This window comes from Cicer arietinum, chromosome 4 (assembly GCF_000331145.2).
Source record: "Cicer arietinum cultivar CDC Frontier isolate Library 1 chromosome 4, Cicar.CDCFrontier_v2.0, whole genome shotgun sequence".
Taxonomy (NCBI): domain Eukaryota; kingdom Viridiplantae; phylum Streptophyta; class Magnoliopsida; order Fabales; family Fabaceae; genus Cicer; species Cicer arietinum.
Window position 1 is genome coordinate 1,060,195 of NC_021163.2, and position 17,093 is coordinate 1,077,287.

Sequence of the window (17,093 nt, forward strand, 5' to 3'; positions counted from 1 at the left end):
CATAGGGTGAACTATAATACATCGTTGTGTAATTTTTTTATCCCTTTCATTTAATATTTCTCACTCACTATCACTAATCACGTAGAAATAATTTGGTTACTGTATTTTTAACTAACCAAGAATGTTCTACATTTTTATGAGTAACCAAGGTTGATCTTGAGTTAGTTTAAATTGAAAGCAAAAATTAATATTTTAAAAAGGGATCACAATTCAAATTTTCTTCCTTGTGATTGATATTGTTACTTCAGTTGTAATATTATATTAGTGAAAATATTGGTACTTAGTAGTTGTCTTGCTTGAATATTTTGACTATTATAATTGATGGGCAACAAAAGATGGAGTGAAGAAGAAGAAAACAAAGAGAAAAAGAGAGAGAAACATCAAGAGTTTGTGAAAAAATTAAATTTAAAATTAAATTTTCTTTTGAGAATCAAAATCAGGACTTATTTGACAAATTGAGGTGGAATTAACGTTTTGTACCTAATTGACTTTGAGAAGTAATATTTGTTGAGTTTTTAATAATTTTAATTAACCAAAGAACTAACTTCACAACACATATCACTTCTAAAGACAAAAAATAAAATTTACTCCTTTTTTCTATTTTAAAAAAGATAATAAATATAATTATAATTAATTTAAAATAACTGCTAGATTTATATTTAAATTTGTTAACAAGACATGGAAGGGTGATGATTTACTCATATTTTATATTGCAAATTTAAAAGTTGAGGTATATAATAAATATAAAGTAATAGATCACACAAAGAGTCCGAGTAGCCACGCCCGTGAATGAATTTATCCTTGGTGGCTATGGCTAGGATGAAATTGATATTCATATGGTCAATTTCACATTAGCTTAATTGATATTGAAGATGGTCAACTTTTCATTTTCATATATATAAGCAACTGTAATTAATGAGATCAAATTTCACAAATAAGTTGAATGTGGCCCGTTCAAAAAGTAACTGTTGTAGGATGCATTTAGCTAAAAATTCTTCCAATAAAATATGAACATCAACATCTATTGATGTTTCCCAAAATTTTGTATTACTGTTCCATTATATATTTGTTTTAATTTAATTATAGCAAACACAAAGACCAATGGCCTTATGCATATAGGGGAATAACACTGTTCTAGTCTTCATTCCTTTGCTTTCGCCTTCTTCTATGAGCTGAACGTTAACATATAACATTATCAAATTAAATCACCACACACGCATAAACAATAAACAATAAGTTTATTACGAAGTTTGATATAAATCATAAATTTGTAGTTAAGTAATTTAATCATCAATTTCACTTATACTTTTTAAAAATTTATTATACATTCAGATGATATTATTTGATAAAATATAAAATAGTTTTAAATTTTATAAAAATTTATCGATGTCATCAAATCAAAAGAATTTTTAATTTAATGATTGAATTAGTAAAATTTAATATGCCCGTACTAAAAAATAACATTAATTTTGTAGAGAAAAAACATTGTTAAAAGTTCCACATTTGAGTAGATGACTATGAATTTATAAATGGTGTTTAGTTTTCACTATACAAATCGATTTTGTAGAGGTTGAGTTAAATTTAACTCAAATTTCAAAATGTTATCGAAGTCTATTTAATATCTATTGAACTAGGACCGAACATCGGTCAAGTATTGGTGGATACAGATCTGCAATTTACAAGCTTAATTCCAATTGCATCGATTTAGGAGAATTTCAATTAGTGTAGGATTGCGGGTCATGTGAATGGATTGGTTCGAGTGATGTAACTTATGATTGAGATGTCCATTTTCTTAAATTTTTTGTTCATTTTATTTTTCAAATTCATATTTTGAGAAAAAACATATTGAATTTTTAATATTTTTTTAATGTTTAAGTAAGTTTTTTATGAAACAACTCATGTATTATACAAGTGTGATGACTAAAAATTTGAGTTTTCATACCTAAATTTTTTAAGTGCAGTCGAATTCGAATAATTACGAATCTATTTTTTCTTTTACGACTCAAACATATATATATTATACTCACATTTATGAATGTGTGTGACTAACGACCCGCTATAATTTGTCCGCAATTTAATTGACTCGAGTAATTCGGATCCGAACAAATCAACCGGTGTTGTTTAGTTCTATTGAACTATTAAGTTACCAATATCAAATCACTTAATGTTGGTAATCATCACACTATAAATCAATTTTCCAAAGATTGAGTTAGGAAAAAAACCGTTGATGAGTTGAACATTATAAATATGTAAGCAAAAGTAGAAAGAAGAAGCAGAGGATGTGAAAACAGGAAAAGGGATTCTGAAAAGGATATATATGAACAGAAAGTGGTACAGTTACTACGTTGTTTGTTGCCCCTTAAATTTTGTGGTTACTGTTTACTATAAGTGCTAGTGAACCTCTGAAAAATTCGTACAATTCTTAACTTTGTTAAAAGGCATTCAATTTTTGTCCCTATGGTTTCGATTATCTGACCCATTTATTGGATCCCTCATTAAACTCACTGTCATTTTCTTCGTCACACACTATATTATATAATTAATTAGGACAACATTACAGTACTATATTATATAATGTAATTTGACACCAAATTAATTAAAATAAGGTTAGTTTTTTTCTTTTGTCAGGGGAGGGTACAGTTATAGTTAAAAGAGTAGGTAACAATAAGCAAAAATCGTGGGAATCCTCTCATAGTTCTTTTATACGAGGCATTTCGTTAACCACTAATACATAACATGTTTTACACAGAAGTTAAATGTGTGGACGATTTTTTTATTTATTTATTGCTCAGTCCCAAAAATTCTACAGGTATGAAATAAATGAATAAAATTGGTGAAGTAGAGTTTGGTTTGACTTGGTATCATCCAAATAATTTGATCAACTCTTGATGAAAGATGAACCACAAGTTCAAATTACAATCAGTTACTATAAATATAACATTGTACATGTCATTAATTTCAATGAACATTTGCTTAGTCTAAGTAATAATTAATTACAAATATTTTAATATTAGTTGGATAAAGAATATTTTTTAAAAAATAAGTTAAAACTACTAAAGAAAATGTATCAGTATTCTACTCACATTAAAAAATCATATTCTAAAATTATATCATCAATATAACTATTACGGCCATTTAAGAGTATGGTACTAAGATCACTCTAAATCTGACGGAATAATTTATCGAAAATGGACATGGTGAAAAGTCATTGAATCGTTTAGTGGAGTACTCATTAAAAAATGTGTGTCAATTGTTAAAAATGCAGAGAGAGAATTGCATATATTTTTTTGGATTTCTAAAAAATAATACTAACACTTAGCAGCACATAAATTGTTGGTTTGAGTGCATTTTATCGTGTTCACAAAATTAAGTATCCTTTATCATACACTTTCAAAGTTCATGTGTCCTCTTATAAACACTAATATTGTCTTAAATCTCTCTTATGTGAAACTTCTACTGTTGTTGTGTGAAATCTTTATTATGTGAAACTTCCACGATTTTTTCAATTCTATGTATTGATAGTATTTCTCTTATGCTAAACCTTTAAATAAACGTGGTAAGTCAAGCAAAAATTTGCTGAACGCTGGTACAACTACATTTGATAAGAATCGAGAAAGATTCACTGAAAAACACAGAAGAGGCACCATTACTAAACTTGCAAAATGAGTTAGTTATATTCTCAATTCAAAATTGTCAAACGCAAGCAAGTGCAAACCAATGAGTTAGTTATAATTCATCTCCTAAGAGAGCACGAGTTGGCCCAAAGCAAGCCCAAACATAAAAGTAAGAGAAACATAAAATTACAATGTAAAGAAAATTGTCTCATCCAATTTAATTAGCTACTTCTTGGTGTATTTAGTTGTAAAAGAATGACACTCTCTTCAAATGGAAGGTGGCTAACTCGATGGAAATAGTAGATAGAATTAAAAAGCTGTCTTGATCTTAGTTTTATTAGTAGGAAAGGTAGAAATAAAAATGTTTGGAATAATTCATTATCATGCTGACAAAGTGTATGAATGTCAATTTTTATAATAGATTTTGATTACTTCTTATATTCATATTGATATATTTTGTTTATCAAAGAGACCTAACTAAATAATTAAAATAACGCCCCTTTATTGAGCCATTTATCAAGCTGGTCCCTTTGAACCAATTAAGTGTTTCTTCATTTAAAATTGAACTTGAGTGGAAATGAATTGTTTTTCTCTATATCCAAAACTTCCTTAGCTTGCTTAAACCATCATAAATGAAACAAAATTTGATCACTAAAGTCCGATAAACAAGTAGAGATGTCAATGAGGTATAACAAGGTGGTGAATGATAATAAAAAAAGTAAGATTTCTATTAACATATGTAAATTGAAATTTTTAGAAACAATCTTGAGAGACAAATCTATAATTAAATTATTTTTTTAGTCACTTATTTTTTTGTTTTATTTTAGTCTCTTAATAATTCTTTTGTTCTGTATTCACATTAACTATACTTATGTTACTTAAGTTGGTCATTTTAGTTCATTTCTCTCAAAAATGTTAATTTTTGTTATCTTATCCTCTAATTCATCTTCAAATCCATAAACTAAAAAATCTTTGATCTTTTTAAATCTAAGAATCTAAAAAGTTAATCAACCATATGACTTTCAAACATAACTTTTTAAATTCATAACTCAAAGTAAAATCTATAACATTTCAAACTCAAGAAAAATGAAGGAAAAAAAATCCAATTGTATTTGTTAATTCACAAATGATTTTAAACAAGATTCACTACTCTTTACTAATCTTATATTTCATGTTCAACATTGACTTGATGTCATTCATGCCTCTTTTGGGTTTGAGTTTGATGAGATTTTCTGGATTTGAGATTGAGCTCGAAGATTATGGATTTGAATAATTTTTCTGAATTTTTAAATTAAAGGGGTTGATGAATTTCTAGGTTTGAATGATGTAGAAGATAAATTTATTAATTTTTTATTTTAAAAACAATTCTTTAAAGAAAATTAAAGAATAATTTTGTTGATTCACATGAGAATTCTAAAGAAGAAGAATGAATTTATGGATTTTTTATTTTTCAATTTTCTAAGTTTCAAATGTTATGGATTTGAATTTGTAAATAATAGAATTCATAGTTTATGGGTTTGATGAATTTTCTGAATTTTTAGATTGAATGAGATAAAAAAAATGATAAGTTTATGAGTTTGAAGATAAATAGGATGAAAGATATGACAAAACTTAACATTTTTTAATAGAAATTAATTAAAAAAAATAATTTGATTAACAAAAGTATAGTTAAGGGACCAAAATAAAATAAAAAATAATTAGAGAACTAAAGTGAAATCAAAAAGTAAATTAAAAAACTAAAAGAGTAATTTAAACAGCAAGACATAATAATGCATTCGAGATATATCTATTTTTGTTGTGTTTTGCTACTAGGGTCGGCCTAATACATGTGCTTCCGATCCAACTACACAAGCCTCCATGTGGTGAAGGTCTCCAATTTTTTTCTTTTTTGTAATATAACAAAATATTTTGGATACAATACAAAAATACTTATTGATAAATTTACCTCAAAAAGTGTAAGAAGGGTTATTTTTTTAAGTAAGTTGATATTAGATTTAAGTTGAATTAAGATGTTATTTATAATTTAAATAAAGTAGTTTAAATCTTTTATGTTTTATTTGATAAAATAATAATATTTTAAAATAATTTTTAATTATTAAAATTGTAAAATTCTTTTAATTAAAACTTAATTTTTAAAATTATAATAAGACATCCAAAATGTTTAAATCGACTCTCCCTGTTTACAACTCAGATTTTTTTCAAACATTTTTTTCTTCTAGAAATAGGAAACACCAAAACGCATGCAATCTATTCCCCTTGATCAATAAAACATGATAGAGAAGAAAAAATTAAAAAATTAAAAAACTAAACTCAAAAGTTGCACATTATATTCCTCAATTAAGGTTAAGATTTGCTTATTAAACCTTTAGACAAAGTATGTGAAAGCAAACCCATATTCACGTTTCATTTTTCGTGTGTTACACTTTTTTCATCAATGTTTTTTTGTCCACATTTTCCATTATTTATCTGTATATAGCATTCTAAATCAAATAAAACTTTATGTGTATATTAATTAACCAGTAAATTAATTTAAAATAAAAACATAAATTCAATATACATATATTTGATTCATATATACATATATATATATATATATATATATATATAAATTTTAATCTCTGTAATTTTATTTTTATCTTTCGTCTTTACAAATATGCATTTTATTTTTTATCTTTATTTGTTTTACTCATTGAAAAATTTGTTTAGTTTATTATTACTCCCTATAATAAGTTGTATGTTTAATTTTAATCTCTTTAATAGAGTTACAAAAGAATTATAATAAGGCAAAAAACAATTATAAAAAATGATTGGGATTAAAAGCAAAAATTAGTAGTATATTACACATACCAAATGCATATGTAAACCAATTTAATATTTGAGACAAGTAAATAATAAAGGACGGTAGTGTGATGACAGTAACAGAAAGATGATATGATCAAACATGGCCAAAAATAGGTACAGCACAATGTTGACAGTAGTAGTTGGAGGATGCTAACAACAATATCAATGACGAGGACAAAGACAATGTGTTTGGAAGACGCCAACAATGAATAGTGGAGACAATGGTTGTTAGAAACATTTCCACAAAGATAATAATCAACAAATTAAATATAAAATATCGTTTTAACTTTTGGTTTTTGTATTTAGAATAATCATTCTTAAAGTATTAGTTAAAGCAAATGTACAAAATAATTATATTAAATTCTATGGAATTAAACTTATATTACAATTTTTATTTATTTTTATTTGATTACAATTCTATTATGACAATAAGAGTATTGAAATCTGGAGGTAAATCCGTTCAAGTTCTAAGACAATTCCAAGCATACTTCTTACTCTTTAATTTGTTTGCCCCGTTAAGAAAGAACACAACACATTCATATGCTTTTTTTTTTGCTTTTGGACAATATCTACTTGTTACTTTGACCACAATTTACACGTACCAATCCAAACATGTTTGTGACAGCATAGAGGTTGGGAGAATAAAATGCCTTAATAATATCCAACCACGAAATAGTGGCCACAAATTGTGAAACCTTTCTTTCATCATTTTTTGGTTGAATAAGTGGCCCTCCAACCTCTAGAATAGATGAAGGTCCACAGGCCCAACATTGTTTGTTTTCTTGTGATGATAAGATCCAGTAATTTATATATATGTATATATACTTCAACTAAATTATGGAAGTCATATAAATTCAGTATGTTTTTTTATTAAAAAAATAATATACATTCATTCCAATTGAGAAAATATATTAGTCGAGAAATACAAATTTAAAATTACCAAAACAAAAAATGATAATTATGTAACTTACAATATTTAAGTTAATATAATAAAAAGGGATATATAAGGTTGGTTTGGTGGTTGAGATGAATAAGTTAAGGAACAGAGTAATAAAGAGGTCAGGTCTGAAGAAAAGTTGCTAGTAAAAACAGATAAATGACGGATGAAATAAAAATTTCCTCTACGGATTCTTACGAATGGTCATAAAGTAAGATTTATTAAACTACCTCTAATAGCGTTATAAACTTCTGATGATGAATGATGATCATGAAGGTTGCTCTATCGACAACGTCTCTACGCAGTCCACAGGAACAGAACTCAACATTAGTTTTTAAGTGTTAGCTAATGAATGGGGTTGATGAAGAGGAAAACTAGGTTTTTTTTTATCGCTTAAAAAAACGAATTTTGTATAAAGAGTTCAATTTATAAACCATTATATTGACCTAGCGCATTGTAGCTTACAGTGTTTCGCGTTTTACTTATTTATACTTTTAACCATCCTTAATTTGTTCTTATTGTGTGACCATGTAGGATCCCTCGAAACGTTGGAAATTATATTAAATCATCTAGTTAATATTATAAACAACGAGCAATATCTAGCAACACATCATTGTTACCCAAGTGACGAGAATGTCATGTGATTTGACTTAACATTTCCATGATAGTGGTATTTTGTATAATCTCCCTTTTGTCATCAGATCTAAATCAAACTCAAGGCATAAGATGTATAACCCTTGTATAGTTCAATCTCTCGTTCCTGGATATCCGAGTATACTTTACAATAATCCATATTGACTTATCTCAGCATGATCATGCATTTAATAGTAATATGTATCAAAGGGCTTATAGATATTACTCTCATTATGTAGGAGGGAAAAATCTCATCTAGGTCACTCATTTCCCTCAACATGACTCATTGAATATCCAGTTAACTGACTTTATACTCACCATGTTACAGACAATGTTTGACGACAATAAAACAATCAATTCCTCATCTAAATATCATAGTGGTTTCAAGTCAAAGGGTAACATACACCATTATCACTATTAGAATAACCTATAACATTTTTATAACATATTACGTAGTATACTCATTGCAGGTCAATCCAATATACATTTATCTTAATATATACATATACTATGATTTGATATCTCATATCTATAACATGTGAGATAGTATTATCAGTCGACACATATAATATATAGTCTCGATTGTATTATTATTGCTTTCTATAATAATACTCAATTTTAAAAAGAGTATAAATTTAGTATGTTAAAAGAATATATTCTTAATATCTCTAAAATATATGTCAAGAGAGGACACAATAATTATTAATTATTATTTATCTTTAATTAACATGGTGTGGCACAATGACAAATAATTAGCTCTCTTAAATGATCATAAATTCGATTTTTGACTAATATATATAAAATAAAAAAACCACTAATTAAAAGAATTTTGACCCATCTGAATATAATATATAAAATAATATATATAAAATAAAAAAACCAATCTTTCATACTTCAAAAGATTGGTCTTGAGCTTCCGACAAGGACACATCTGACAACCTAAAAAGCTATTACTTCCGTTTGATAAAATAATAACATAATCTTCCTCCAATACAATTTGAGTTTCCCTTTTAATTCCTCTAAAAAAATTATTTAAACAATAGTTCTTCGAATATTTTCTCAATAATTTTTGTCCCTTCTTTTAAAAAGATTCTTATATATCTTATGAATTTTTAAATAATTTTTTACATGCATATTTAAAATATTATAAAAAATTTCCACAAATTTAAATTTTCTTTAAAAATTTATATTTAATTAATCTTTTAATAAAAAATTCTAAAAATTTAACGGGATTCTTATAATATTCTAAATGTTAGCTTCAAAATTTTGATTGATACACATAAATTGAGTTAAAAGCATAAACTAAAATTGTTAAGACAAATCATTGTTTGAAGAAAAACATTAGAAGGACCAAATGAAATATAGAACCTTTATAAGGGCCAAAAGTTTATTTAACAAAAATAAAAGCTTGGAAACCCTCCATTCTTTCGGCTTCATCTTTCCTTTGTTCAAGATCTTCCCTCTCCTCTCTCCTCCTAAACTCGCAATCATACCCTAAGAAACCTCTTCTATAATTCTATATGCATACAATTGAACCTCCTCATGCTCACAGTTTTGTTTTTAATTAAAAAAGGACTTAAGGTGGACACATTGAAGCTAGAAGGAGAACCTAAGTCACACACATGCCGAAGAACCTTTTAACCCCTTAACCTCGACTAAGGATTCTTGTTCTAAACAAAAACAATGTGGCGGTTTATTAGTTTCAAAGCAAAGACAACTTTCCGCACATCAGTTTATTGAGTTTTTAGACTAATAATAGTAGATTACACAGGATTAAATGTCTAGTAATAAAAAGTTCAATGAACAGTATAAGGAACACAAATTTATAGTAGATCACAAGAATCTATATTATGTACAAATTTGTACTAGACTTACTTGGGACTAAATCAGCTATGCTCTAGTAGAATAGTGTTGTGGATTACATCTTACCAAAAGCTGAAGCTTCATAAAGTGGCTTAATTCCTCCCATGAACACCCACCAAAGTAGAAAAGAAGAAAAAAAACTTAAGCACATACAAAAATTGGAAAATAGATACCCATTCTGAATTTGAAATAATAACCAAATGACAAACCACTAAGATAAAAAATAAATAAAAAACAGTTTCCAAAATAATAAATGTAAAAAATTAAAAGAATGCAATGAAAAGATTCCTAAATCTATAGAATCAAGAGGAATATAGAATATTACTTAGGCTAGAAAGGAGGGAGTAATGAAATAACCAAAATTCTCTATCTTCATGATTTTCCCTTCCCGGTAGCTCCTTCTCGCTGATTACGAAAATGACTGAGAAGTTGTTGTGCCTGCATGAATGTATACAAGAAATTAGCTTTTTATCTTGCATGTTTCAGATCATGTTCATATTATGACCTCTGAGTAAAAAGGAAGAGACCCTTCATATCTCATCCAAGTGCTCTTGGGTGACCCCCTAGACTTAAACAGTAGTTTTTTGCAATGAGATTGTCAAAAAAGTAAACTCACCCAAATTCGGCAAACTCACTAGTATTCGCATGAAACAAAAATATAAACCATTGATAAGGATGGTAAAGGTCTTAAGTTTTTATATTATTCATCCTTACAAAACCTGCTTGTAAGATATGAATGTCTCTCTTTTTAAGTCTAATCTCTTTTCAATGCGGGATTTAAGTTTTTCCCAATAAAAAGAAAATGATGATAAGCTCCATACCTTTTCCTTTGCTCTCAGCGTACCAGATTGAGATAATGCAACTAAGGGAGGTACAGCTCCTTCTTGTAAAACCAGTGTACAAAACCTTGAACTATGAAGGCATAATTGCAAGAGGATAGAAGCAGCATTTTCCTTTCCCCTCTGAGAACCTGATTCAACAATTTCAACTAGTAAGGGGATTCCCCCTTCTCTTGCAATTTCTAACCTTCCCTCTGCAATTGTCGACAGGTTTGACAGAAGAGCAATGGCCTTGTCAACCATTCCATCATCAGGATCCATCATCTGAACCAGAAACTTCACAGCTCCAGCTTGAACTATACGAGCTTTATTTTCGTGAAATATTGAGAGGTTATATAAAGCAGTAGCAGCGTCTTTCTTTCCTCTAAGTGTTCCTGAGGCAAGAAGATCCACCAAAGCTTTAACTGCACCAGAACGGCCGATTTTTGCTTTACTGTTCTCTAGTACAGAGAGGCTGAATAGAGCTGCCGCAGAATTCTCCTTGGCTCCATCATTTCCTGTCTTTAAAACATGGATAAGGGGATCTATAGCTCCTGCTTCCATAATCAAGGCCTTGTTGTCTTCGTTAATTGACAAATTCAGCAGAGCTGTAACGGCATGCTCTTGCGTTAGGTTCCCGTCTGAATATAGCAACGAAAGTAAAGGCTTGACAGCCCCACATTGTCCTACAATGATACGGTTTTCCGTGTTATGCTTTGTAAGGAGCCGCAATTCTTCTGCAGCCGTAGTTTGCACTTCAATTGATTGGCTTCGAAGGTCTTCGATCAATTTATTGACATGAGATGAGGCTGTCAATTCATCCAATCCCAAGTTCGAAACAAGACGAGAATCAACACTTGAATGACTAATACTAGTCTCACTTTTGCCATTTTTTCCATTTTGCATGGCATCTGGTCCAGGGGTGTGAAATTGTTTTCCGGATAACCAAGGAGAAGCAGGACACACATTTGTGATTTCACCAGACAACACCTTCGCATTTTGATGCTTATTGGATATCTTCAACACGTTATTTGAAACTGCAACAAGTAGACAATCACTACTAGAGATTGAACTTGAAAACGATTCACTTCTGCTGTGATTATATGGAGATTGTAGCTCCCACTTTTCTATAGCTGCATTCTGCCATCCATTGCATTCTCCATTTGATCTGAACGAGTTGTCACCCTTTTGTTTTTCGAATGCGTTTCCAGTTTGAAGAGATGGTCTTGAAATTGAACTGCCACTGGGTGCAGACCCGAAACCACATGCTCGAGCTAATTCTTGAGACAATAAGTGATCAGAGGGAGTTGTGATATCGGCAGAATTACTGTGTTCAGAGTTACCCGAATGGTCAGTGTTATTTTCCTCACACCAAGTTGATATCATAGCTTTGACTGTATAATTGGGAATGAGATTCGTGTGAGTAAGTCTTTGACGAGTCTTCGGACAAACTGTCAGTCCATGATCAAGCCACTTTTGGATGGACTGCCTCTCATACGTTTGACCCGAAGCCACGATAACAGGATCCAACATGAGTTCCAATGATAAAGGACAACGAAAATATGGAGGAAGGGAGACTCCACTTTTGACAGAAAAGCACTCAGTTTTCACCACATAATCACATATGTTGCGGACAAGATTCACAATTTCATTGATTTCTTCCAACTCCCCTATCATTTTATGCCCTTCCATGTTCAATCTTTCCTTCTCCACAGCAATACTTTCTTTCAAGAGCTCCTGGTTTGATGCCAGTTTAAGTAACTCAATAATTTCCTTTAGATGCTCGTAGCTAGGTTCAATATTATCTCTTTGGTTTCTCAGTGCCTTTTCTATATAGACCATCGCCGTTTCCTTCTTGAGACACTGAAGTTCTTGGATATAGTGCTAAAAAAGTTGTTAGAAGTTAGTCTCATATTTGTTTTGATCAACACGGCACAAGAAAAATTGTTGCACATACCTGGAGGTTAGCCAAAACTGATGCAGATGGAGGTGACTGTAAGGATTTAACTATCATGTGACAAATGTCCAGTGAAGTGCTTTGTAACTTGATCAACAATGTACCACTTTGTAGAACCTGAAAATATTTGATGGACGTATAAACGATCTTAGGCTCTGTTTGGATAAGCACTTATCTTAGAAGTGCTTATCTATAAGCTATTTCTATAAGTTGAAAACAGTCTCACAAGTATTTTCATAAGCTATCTTCGAGAGCTTATGAAAATAAGTTGAAAACAGCATATGAACATGTCATAACAACTTATAGCATAAGCTATTTCCATAAACAGTCTCACAAATGTTTATGCCAATAAATAAGCTCAAATAAGTTAATCCAAACATGTCCTTGATGGATAAAGGTATTTGTATAACTCTATAAAAATACAACTAATTATTACTTACACTATGAATCTTGCTCTTCTTTGGACCCCAATTTTCAATGAAATCCCTTGCTTCATTAACCCGTATATCCAACTCTTCACATACTTTACATAAATTTTCATGTGAAGATATATTGTAATCCATAACGTCATCAAGCACTGGCTTCAAACGCTTTAACACCTCAACCATATTATTACAAATCTTTTGGAAGGGCATAGGTTTCACTGTTTGGCAAGAAACCAGAAGAATGAATCGAGAAATGCTGTTGATCAGACATTTTACTGAAGCTGTATCCGTTTGACCTGCATAAATGAAACCGCACAGAAAACTAGTGTTACACGTATAAGAAAGAAGCATTATTCGATGTACTCGAAGATCAACTTATTGTATATGATATACCCTATGTAGTCCTATATTCATAAAAAACAATTCAATGTAACTCCAATGCAATGCAGAAAGAATCTATATTGATAAATATTCTAACTTTAGTACCACAAGTTTCTCTTCATCCAAAACCACATATCTTGATTCATGACCAATTATTCTAGTAAAAAAACACATTAGAATACCTCAATTAAAAGAGGGACAATGTACATAATTTTGATTTAATCAAATTGAAACCAACAACATCATAAACCAATTGGAATCTCCAATACACATCGGTCAAGGATCGAGCTTATGATCACATGTTTAAGGGACTTAGCTATCTGCCAACTATGTCGCAATATTGGTAAAGGAAAAGGTGCAACCTAACATTTGTGGAAATGGTGACATAGGTCTAACCCCCAATGAAAATGATGCATGCAAAAATCAAAGTCTACTCAAGGAGAAAAAACTTTTGGTTCAACTACAATTTCCACTTAAATGAACAAAATTCAACTACAAAGCTCAAACCACATAAATAAAATATTCCAAATCAACCCTCTCTTCTTAACAACCTCACCCAGTTTTACCACAAAAACCAAAATGGAATAAGTATATGTTCATTAACCAATCCAACAAATCACTAACGAGCAACTCAAACAACAACTAAGCAAAAAGTTTCAAACTTGTCAAGTAGATTTCATCAAACATTTCAAAATTCATAACACACTATTTTTCCTAAAAATAACCCAGAAGCAGCCCAACAAAAAGTTCAGATTTTTACTATAACTGATGGAAGACACTGAACCGATCCACTCATAAATCAAAAACAAAAAACAGGGTAACCAAGAAATCCACATAAAAAAACAAAAGAAAAAACTAAAAAACACATTTTTATGAACAAAAACATAAACTTTAGATTATTTACAATTTCATACCTATATGCATGGTTGTAAAACAGATCCTGATCAACTTCAAACCATAAAGAATGAAGTACAAGTTTCCAAAAGCAAGTGATTTTATGAATTCAAATCGTTGTCATTGAAGGTCTTCTTCATCTTCATTCTTTACTTCATCTTCCAACAAAGTTGTCTGAAAAAGCCTGAGAAAGAAAAGGGTCCAACAACTACAAGAAGGGAAATTTATTTTTTGAAGAAATTACAAAAAAAAAATGAAAAAATATGAAAAGGGTTAGTAGGGTGGGACCTTAATGCTATATACATATGGTTGCAAATTTGTTGTGTTTAGTTGCAAAAATTAATTAGGACAATAATGAACAGTTATTAATGTTATAGACTGGATTTTGGACACCATTAATTAGATTAGAGGTTTTATTTATTTATAAAATTTAAGGACACCAAAGTTGATGAGTGCTACCACTCAGTAATGATTTTGTTTCTTTGATCTTTAGATCCCTTTCTAGGACATTCTTATCCTTTTATATAGTGATAGTCATTATTGTCATTTATTCTTTTATTTTTAAAATATATTTTATGGCTATAGTATATATATTATAATACTAATTATAAAAACTAAAGGTTTTGGAGTTAATTTTTCCGTTCAATTTATAAATTCGTTATACATTTTGTACAAATTCCGACTAACTACTTTATTGTAAATAAAAAACTTACGTTATCAAAGTGTTTTAAAGATATTTGTTAAGAAAATAAATGTAAAAGTTAAATTTTGAAAGTTAAATATTTAGTAATTTTAAATTTTGTAAAAAACGAATTTCTTTTTCTTTAACAAATATTAGAGATATAAAATTAGTTATAAATTACTAATTATTTTAGTTAGGTGTTAGTTATTTTAGTTATAAATAATTTTTTTTATCTTATAAGAGATAATAAATTTTATCATAAATTCATAATTAATTCATACAATAAAAAACATTCAATTTAATAATATTGATTTTTTTGATTGATCTAAGATTTAAGTACATAAATTAATTATTCTAATTTAGATATATAAGTTTTATTATATCTATTATAATAATCTTTCCCATTTGATCAATACAAAAAATGTCTTTAGTTTCCTCTTTATTATATTTAATATCAACTTGTACATTTTAATTATGATTTCAGATTTTATATATTCTATTAACAAGTAATCTACAAACACTTATTAACATTGTTATACTTTCTTGACTTAATTGTTTTTAAAAGAAATAATTATATATCAATTTTCATTCCCATAAAAGGAATAATATAACTAGAAATAATTTCAAAGAACAGAGAATATGATTAAGATGAAGCCACCCTTACTTGAGGTGTGGATGACTCCATTAACTTGCGTCCTTACAAAAATAATTTTGCTATATCGTAATAAATGTTTAGCTTGAGACATTGAAGTTAATAAAACGTGTAAATTGTTATTATATTTTAGCTTACACCATTTTGAGCCTAAAAAAATGCCATCTTCATATTAATTTCTTATTTAATTAAAAAATTTAAATATCAATCATTTTAATTTATAACGTTTTCGTTGATGTTATGTACTTGATTTAATGTCTGATTTAATTAAGGACAAAAAGCGACCATTAGATTTAAAAAATTATCTATTAAATGTAAATTAAAAATTTCTATCGTTTTCTTCTATAATTTATTCTTTTGTAATTTCTTGTTCTTAAACCTAATTTCTTCTCCAAATTTTTCAATTACCATATTTCAACTAGTGTAAGGCCATCTATTATATATGAGTATGACCTGAGAAAACTTTTCAAAAAAAAATTAAGAACTATTTATCACTATCATGGTGGTTGCAATGTTTTATGAGCTGTTGATAAGCACTATGAAGTTAAGTTATGGCATATGGAGGGTTTAAGAGTATTGGATGACTCAACTTTTTAAGAGTCACCAGGTATAAATTCTGTGGTCACACTTTTAATGCTAAGAAGGTATCAAGGAATAAACATTCTCTAAGAAATGGAAGCAGATTCTAGTTTGAATTTTAAAGAAAACTCATAATGAACTTTTTTCTTACCTGTGTAAAATCAATGTGTGAAAAAATTAAGGCATCGTTTAAAACTTAGTAACAAATTCAATCATTTCAAATGTAACAAATAACTTTGAAGTTTGAACTAAGAAATGAAAACACCATGATTTTCTCCCATTTTCTTTTCCACAGTATTGACTTCTAACCATTAAACTCAAATGATAACATATTAATATCACATTCAAAAGAATTGGAAGATGAGTGAAAAGTCATTAAACTTGAAGAAGATAACTAAGGTTATAAGAAATTTGGACAAACTAAAATTTGAGGAATAAATTAGATTAGGGAAGAAGAAATAAGATCGGATTAACAATCATTTTAATCTCTAACAACATTACACATACATGTAACTTTAAATTAATTAATACTATTATATTCAAATAAATATATATACACATACGTAAATTATATTACTATATTATTTTCATTCGTTTTTAATTATAAGTCATTTTGAACAAATATTTGTCACTAAATATAAACATATTTTAATTTATTAGATGTTAAGGATAATGTTGCAATGATCATTCATAAACACTCATAATTATATTATCAATATTTTTTAATTATATGTGAAATATATTATAAGTGTTTATAAAAATAAACAGCAAAAGTAAATACATTAATATAATTAATATTTTCAGTTTTGATATGATA

The 17,093-nt window shown here is 28.6% G+C and overlaps 1 protein-coding gene across 1 annotated transcript; it reads right to left on the reverse strand.

Annotated features, from left to right (window-relative positions):
• Nucleotides 1–9,825: 9,825 nt before the first annotated feature.
• LOC101498722 (U-box domain-containing protein 3-like) lies at nt 9,826–14,825 on the reverse strand. The gene is made up of 5 exons (XM_004495034.4): nt 14,384–14,825; nt 13,104–13,384; nt 12,664–12,780; nt 10,710–12,590; nt 9,826–10,326 (listed from the first exon to the last, which is right to left on the reverse strand). Exons 1-5 carry the CDS (start codon nt 14,391–14,393, stop codon nt 10,261–10,263), a joined length of 2,355 nt encoding a protein of 784 aa, XP_004495091.1. The 5' UTR covers nt 14,394–14,825; the 3' UTR covers nt 9,826–10,260.
• Between the last annotated feature and the right edge of the window lie 2,268 nt (nt 14,826–17,093).

Coding starts and splice junctions, on each gene's coding strand:
- LOC101498722 (XM_004495034.4), bottom strand. Junction 12,781..13,103: donor AGAAGAGCAAGATTCATAGT/GTAAGTAATAAT, acceptor AAATATTTTCAG/GTTCTACAAAGTGGTACATT. Junction 10,327..10,709: donor CGCTGAGAGCAAAGGAAAAG/GTATGGAGCTTA, acceptor ACATTCATGCAG/GCACAACAACTTCTCAGTCA.